General features: G+C 46.2%; 1 protein-coding gene across 1 annotated transcript; it reads right to left on the bottom strand.

Annotated features, from left to right (window-relative positions):
- Positions 1–390: 390 nt before the first annotated feature.
- Prg2 (proteoglycan 2, pro eosinophil major basic protein) lies at positions 391–1,928 on the bottom strand. Its single transcript, XM_090349175.1, has 4 exons — positions 1,577–1,928; positions 1,132–1,263; positions 633–744; positions 391–449 (listed from the first exon to the last, which is right to left on the bottom strand). The coding sequence occupies exons 1-4, from the start codon at positions 1,901–1,903 to the stop codon at positions 391–393; spliced, it is 630 nt and encodes a 209-aa protein (XP_090205301.1). The 5' UTR covers positions 1,904–1,928.
- Positions 1,929–7,761: the final 5,833 nt, after the last annotated feature.

Here is a 7,761-nt window from a genome sequence, read left to right as displayed (position 1 = left end):
TTTGAGGGAGGACCTTGAAGACAGCAGTATGTCTAGACCACTAGAAGTCTGCCTGAACCTTAAAATGTCTGGAATGGTTATCTGGTTCCTTATCATCTCTAATCTCAAGTAACTGGACAAGAGCCATTTACACCCCTTCCACTGTTACCAAAAGGTCTCATAATCTCCACAACCTGCCTCATCCTGGAAGGATGGTAACTGCTGACCCTTGTGATAGGGGTGAGGGTTGGGAGAAAGTGAGATGGAACAGTCAACAGGGAGCACAGGAGCACATACATCTGTTTTGATAAAGCAATTTTATTGTAAGGAGGAGGGAGGAGGGGCAGCTGGTAGAACAGGAGCAGTAGGTGCCCAAGGTGTGGTAGATTTCAACTCCTGTCTGGAGCAAGTTCAATAGGAACAGATGTAGGGGAGCGCCCCAGCACAGTGAGAGCTCTTCCAGTGGCCTCCTGTGAAGGCAGAACCGGGAGGACCCTTCAGCGTATTATCTACTCCTACTCAGTCCCCAAGACCTCTCCCACCAATGACAGGTGGTGCCCTGAAGACCTCAGCTTTCTTCCTGGACTCCCCTCTTTGGGGGATCCCTCCCTACCTCCCAAGACCTCCCTGTGTTCCATCCTAGCCCACTGTACCTTGGACACGCATGGACACGCATTTGCCACCACAGATTGAAGGCTGGCCAGCAGCCCAGTTTTTAAAATTCCAAGGGCTTTTGTCAACCCAGCGGAAGTACTGGCAGTGACCCTGGAGAAGAGAAGAAAGTAAAGAAGGAAGGAAGGAAGGAAGGAAGGAAGGAAGGAAGGAAGGAAGGAAGGAAGGAAGGAAGGAAGGAAGATTCTTGTTGAAAAGGAAGCAGATGAGCACAACCTACTCTTCCTGCTGCCCCCTGAGCCCTTGATCATTGAACCCCAATCCTAGTCAACTAAATTATTGATCCATCCCCCACACCCCCATTCTGTGTTTATCCTGATGACTTGATCATTTTAATGTCCCAGCAAGAGGTGGGGCAGGGACCACCCCCACTTCAGCAGTGAGGAACCAGGCCCCCAGACTTGGAGGGGCATGCGGAACATATAGAAGAAGTAGCTGTGGCTGAGATACTCCTCTTTTTGAAGCAGACACCCCTCTTACCAAGACTGAGATTCTGCCTCCAATCCAGACTTGACCTTGGTTGAGAAAATGAGCAAGGCACTGGATTTTGAAGTTAGAGAAGGAGCTGTGGATGGAGACGAGGTTGCCGTGGTAGCACCTTTGGCACACATGCTGCAAGGGGAGTATAGATGAGAAAGGAGGGGGTGTCCCTTAGAGTTATGGGGCAGTCTTCAGTGTCAGAGCCCCCAAACTCCCTCGCCTCATCCCCTCCCCTTAGCATTGCTACGCAGATACTAGAGACCAAAACACAGCCTTTCCATGTGGCCCTCTCTTCTTTCAGTGTTTCTGGAGAGCATTTTCTGACTCTAGAATCTCACACACACTGCGCAGAACCCACAAAGAGGGACAGGATCTGTGATAAGGAGCCTCAGACCATGTTTCCCACTCCCTGTCTCGTCCCCAGCCTCAGCCATGGACCACTCACCTGAGCTTTATTGAAGCATGCAGCGGCTGTCACAAGGATGTAGCGGCAGGTTTTGCACCCAGGGACGCCCACCAGGTTCACTGTGTCCTCTTTTGCAGGACACTGAAAGCTGTTGTTTGCTGTATCCAGGGCTGAGACCAACTCCACAGCTCCTTCTTCCCTTGAGGCCTCTTCACTTTCAGAGCCCTCTGCCTCCTCCAGTGCCATCAGTCCCCCAGACAGGATCTCCTCATGCGTGGGTACCTCCTCATCACGAGGCAGGCTCTTATCTTCCAAAGGGCTCTCAGAGTTATGAGTATCCACACCTGACAAGGAGAAAGACCACATGTCCTTCCTTCATTCATATCTCCCACCGCTCTCTGCAGGACCATGGACAGCTACTGTTTCCCCACTGGCTACCAGAGTGCTTACTAATGCCTGGAGACAGAGGAACCTAGAACAACATCTCCATGAGAAGACCTATCTCCATGAGAACCTAGAGTACAAACATCATGATGTTCAAAAGAGTTCTTTCCATTTCTGGCCACTGAGTTCTGATTTCTCAAGTACACAGAGATTCTAAGTGAGGAAGCCATCAAAAAAAAAAATGCAGGGGATATGATTACCATTTCCTAGAGGAAGGAACAAAACAGAGAAAGACCAAAGGCAAAGGAGACTTACCCATCAGATGAAGAGCAGACACAGCTCCAACCAGAAGAGCCAGAAGAAGGAGCTTCATCTTGGTTTTATTCTGCAATGGAGAACACAGTTTCCCTCTCTCTCTCTCTCTCTCTCTCTCTCTCTCTCTCTCTCTCTCTCTCTCTCTCTCTCTCTCTCTCTCTCTCTCTCTCTCTCTCTCTCTCTCTCTCTCTCTCTCTCTGGATAAGCCAGAAAAAGCTAAATGCTGAGCCAAGCCCCTACTGCTCCAAGAGGCTCTATATGAAGGGAAAAAAAGAGAATATGGGTCTGGAAGTAGAAATAATATTATGTTTATTAGTTAGTGTTTAATAAACAAGCCCCCCCACAGGCATAATACAAGAATACGTAGAAACAACCTCCCTGGGAATTTGGGCCATTTAGAAAATATGCCCCTCCTCTAACCCCCAAAATCATAGGTACTTCTCTTCTCTTCTTCCTTCCCCATCCCCTACCAAGAAGAGTTCTCACAGACCACAGAGGGGCAAGAAGTCCTGCTCTGCTGGATCACACTGAACCTGAGAGCCACACTCAGCACTGCAGGGACCCCAGAACCCTCAGCCAAAGTCAGGTGCCTCCCAAGAGACCAAACTGTCCCCAGAGACAGAAACACCCAGCAGAGAAAGATCTCACCTGCCCAGAAGGTCTTCAGAAACTTCTAAAGCTCAAATCCTTTCTTCCCCGAACTTGCAATGACATTTTATAGACATACCATGGAGGAAGTAGCTTAAAGGAAATAGGGTTTGCCTCAGTGACTGGGAGATGAGAGGACTGATAATCCTTTCTTCACTTTCCTGGGGACCCCACTCCTTAACGGCTACATGCTCCCCCAGTCCCTCCTTGCCCAGATATCTGGAGGTTGTTCTGTTTCTGCTCTGGGCTGAGAGTTCCAATTCTGGGCCATACTGCTGAAATTCCTCAGAAGCTTTTCCCAAATGAGTGCCTTTCCTGCTTCATGTGAGGCTGTGAACAGACAGAGATTTGGGGAGCAAGTCTTCCAATATCTACTCAAATTTAAAGTGCATAGTTGAGTGATTTTTCTCCTTCATGATTATTCTTTAGTCACTTGACAATAAGAAGCATTTTAGTTAGGTACAGTTTGATTGTTTCTAGAACTGAAAACAACCTGGAATCCCACCAAAATGGGTCTCAACTATTCTAGTCTATATTAGGTGATTGTTAAAAGCAGCCCTGAGCCAGGCTCACACCTGGAATTCTAGCTGCTCAGAAGGCTGAGAGAAAAAGAACCATGTTTCAAGGCCAACCCAGATTTTTTTTTAAGGGCTTTAACTCAACCAATAAAACTGAACATGATGCTGGGTGTCTTCTTTCTCTAACAGGAGAAATCAAAATAGGAGGATTACAATCCAAGCCAACCTGAGCATAAATGTGAGAGAAACCTATGTAAAAAAAGAACTAATGCAAAAGGGAATGAGAGTATGGTTCAAGTGGTAGAGTGACTGCCCAGCCAGTGAGAGCCCCTGAGTTCAAACTCCAATAGTGTCAAATTAGAAAAGAAAAAGAAGAGCCAGGCACCAGTGGCTCTCGTCTGTAATTCTAGCTTCTTTGGAGACTGAGATCCTTGGATCTCATTCAAAGCCAGCTTGGACAGGAAACTCTGTGAGACTCTTATCTTCAGTTAACCACCCAAAAGCCAGAAGTGGAGGCATGGCTCAAGTGGTAGGGCAATAGCTTTAAACAAAAGAAGCTTGGGACTGGGAATGTGGCCTAGTGGCAGAGTGCTTGCCTAGTAGGCATGAAGCCCTGGGTTCAATTCCTCAGTACCACATACCCAGAAAAAGCCAGAAGTGGAGTGGTCCAAGTGGTAGAGCAATAGCTTTGAACAAAAGAAGCTGTTCAACCTCAGGACTAGTCAAAATAAAAATAAAAAAGAAGAAGCTCAAGGACAGCGCCCAATCCCCGAGTTTAATACCTAGGACCAGTGTACATGTGCATGAGTGTGCGCACACACACACACACACACACACACACACACACATTGGATCTATATTTATAAGCCTGGGGGGTGGGGTGCTGCTATATTGAATGTGACAAAAGCAAGACACAGAGAAAGACATTCCGTATGACAAAGTTTCATAATGAAAAGAAGGGGGGAAAAAACCCCCCATGCCAGTCCTTACCATAAGTTTGCTTTCTATTACTTGGACTTTAGAAAGGATTCAGGCCATACAATTGACCTTGGGTGGGGGTGGGGGGCTCCCTTGGGGCCCTCCATGAGCCCAGAGGAGAAGGAAGGAAGCGAAGGGGATCGTTGCTTTCCTTCTCTTTATAACCTCACATTCCTCCAGTGGCTCTGGTCGATATGGATTAAATCTATAATTTAGAAGAGATTTTTAATTACATTTTTTTTAAAAATAGACAGACCTGGAACTGGAAAATTCTGGCCAGTAGGTCTGCAGTACAGAGCTGGTAGCAGGAATGGAATGAGTCTGGAAATCTTCCAATCTAGGAAGTGCCTCCCTATCTCTACTTCCCTAACACATCCACTTCATTGCCATAATAATGAACTTGAGTGCTGTCCTTTCGCTTTTTTGTTCAAGGTTGGTGCTCTACCAGTTGAGCCACAGATCCACTTATAGGTTTTTGGTGGTTAGCTGGAGGTAAGAGCCTCACAAGAGCTTCCTGCACAGGCTGCCTTCCAACTTCAGTCCTCGGATCTCGGCCTCCTGAATAGCTAGGATTACAGGTATGGGCCATAAGCGCCTGGCCTCATTATAACAATATTTGCTGACCTTTAAAAACATTATGCATGAATAGTGTTATCTCATTTAAACTGTTGTTTTGCCAGTCCTGGGGCTTGAACTCAGAGCCTGACCACTGTCCCTGCACTTCTTTTGCTCAAGTCTAGCGTTCTACCACTTGAGCCACAGTGCCACTTCCTGCTTTTTCTGTGTATGTGGTACTGAGGAATCAAACCATGGCTTTATGCATGATAGGCAAGCACGCTACCACTCAGCCAAATTCCCAGCCTGTCATTTAAACCTTTCTAAACAATCTAGTGAGCTGAGTAACTGATGTCTCTATTTTCTAAGTGAGGAAACTGAAACTCATGATGCTTCTTGATTCCTCACCACCCCACTACCCAAGTGGGTCAACTACTCTGTACCCTCTTGGAACTCTACATGTTTGTCTTTGTTGCAGTAGCCTTTTCTATCTCTTTTGTGAGATCTGGTTCATGGATCAATATCTATCTTCTGTCTTCCTCTGGTATCTTTCATAATACCAGAGGCCATATCTGTCTATCCATCTATTCATCCATCAATCTATCATCTATCCATCTACCATGTCTTCTCATCCATCCATCACCTTTTATACAAAATGATGGGCTTTGAAGTCGTGTCACTTTACTTATCATTACATCCTTGTTTCCAGATTCAAGTCCTGGAACATAGTAGGGCTTCTATAAATAGTTGCTGAATGAATGAATGAACAAATGAATGAATGAAGGGCTATATATGAATGGTTAGAATTCAAATCTGGATCTCTCTGGCACCAAACCTCCCTCCCTTCCCATGTGCTGTGTGTGATTAAATGGAGACAAAAACCCATGTGCGGTATAGATCTTAACTTCCATTTGCTTGCAGCTTGGCTTTGTGAGCTGAGACAAATCCAAATAAAACCAAAGGACAAGGGTCAAGATTCAAGCTAGGCATGCCCAGAAGGAAACCCACTCATAAGGGGGAGAGAGAGAGAGAGAGAGGGAGAGAGACAGAGAGAGAGGGAGAAAGAGAGAGCAGAAATGCCTCCATGGAAACATGGAGCCGCCTCCAGCCCCCCTGATAGGTGGTGAAGAGAAGGGAAGAGAGGGAAGAGAAGTGTTTCAGGTAGAAAGAGCAGTATGAACGAAGCTGTGTCAGTGAGATGACCTTGACAAGTGCAGGAGACAATATCATCTCTTTCAGAACCAAAGACCCCAATATCCAATCGAGAAAGATTAGGAACATCAAGAAAGTACACATGTCATCATATTGGGCTAATGACAGAGAGCTTTCCTCCCTTGTCTCCACTGGTTTAAGGAGGTAAGGTGAGCAAAAGCAGCCACTGTATTCAATGTACAGGACTGGCAAAAATAAATAAATAAATAAATAAATAAATAAATAAATAAATAAATAAGACAATTGTTTTTAAAGATTGCTGGTGGCTCACGCCTGTAATCCTGGCTACTCAGGAGGCTAAGATCTGAGGATTCCAGTTCAAAGCCATTCTGGGGAAGAATGTCTGTGAGACTCTTATCTACAATTAACCAGCAAAAAGCCAGGAGAGAAGCTGTCTCAAGTAGTAAAACACCAGCCTTTAGCATAAAAGTTAAAGGACAGTACCCAGGCCCTGAGTTCAAGCCCCAGTATTGGCATGATAAAAAAAAAAACGAAAAAGGAAGGAGGAGAAGGAAAATGAGGAGGAGGAGGAGGAGGAGGAGGAGGAGGAGGAGGAGGAGGAGGAGGAGGAGGGTGACGACAATGACCTTCTAGGTCCAAGTTGCTGCCTCAGAGATGGACCTGCAAAGCTGAGCATCTGCCTGCTGGGGCAGATAAGAGGTGTTGAAAGTCTAACACAATCCAGGGACCAGCAACCCAGGAGATAGGGTGGCTGCTCTGTGAAATCAGCCTCAGCAACAGCTCCCCTAGCACTTCCCCCTTCTGATGCCCCATTGATTGACAGAGGTGATTGACATATTGAAGCTAGAAAGGCCCTCAGAGATGACCAGATCCAGTCTCCATGTCTCAGATTTGGAAACGCACTTAGATGTGCCCAGAGCCCAGCCCCTCCATGTCTTCCACTCACTAGCAAAACACCCAAACCCAATGCCACAATTCCAACCTAGCTCATCCATTAATAAGATTATGTTACTGATTCAATACCCATCAAACTGGAACCAGCTCCACTGACCATCCTGTGTGTGTGTGTGTGTGTGTGTGTGTGTGTGTGTGTGTGTGTGTTACTAGGGCTTGAACTCAGGGACTTTTGAGTTCAAGGCTGGCATTCCACCACTTGAAACACACCTCCAGTTCTAATTTGGGTAATTAATTGTAGCTAGCAGTCTCATGGACTTTCCTGCCTGGCTGTCTTTGAACCAGGATCCTCAGATCTCAGCCTCTTGAGTAGCTAGGATGAGCAGTTGGCTCCCAAGCCAAAGGCTTTGCAGCAGCTTTTGCTCATTGGCCAAGTCTCAGCCCAGGGGTCACCTCCTCTGAGATATCTTCTCTGAAAACTTCCCTCTCCTTATCCAGTTACTTTTCTCAACATCCTCTCCTCTGTTTCCATCAGGGCATTGGCCAAAATAATAAATAATCAGGGTGATTATTCACTGATTTCTTATTTCCTGTCTCCCTCTCACCCCCACCAGCAGGAAGTAATCCTTAATGACAACAGGGACACATTGTTAATCTTGTTCAATCTTTTTCTGCCTAGAATTCTGCTCAGGTCAGAGGAAAAGGTTTTCAATGAGATGTTGAGTTCATCCATCTATTGACTAATTCGCTTGAACTTTA

The sequence above is a fragment of the Megascapheus bottae genome, chromosome 16, assembly GCF_031878675.1.
Source record: "Megascapheus bottae isolate mThoBot1 chromosome 16, mThoBot2.hap1, whole genome shotgun sequence".
NCBI lineage: Eukaryota > Metazoa > Chordata > Mammalia > Rodentia > Geomyidae > Megascapheus > Megascapheus bottae.
Note: the sequence above shows the minus strand (reverse complement) of the source record. Positions and strands in the feature narration are given on the sequence as shown.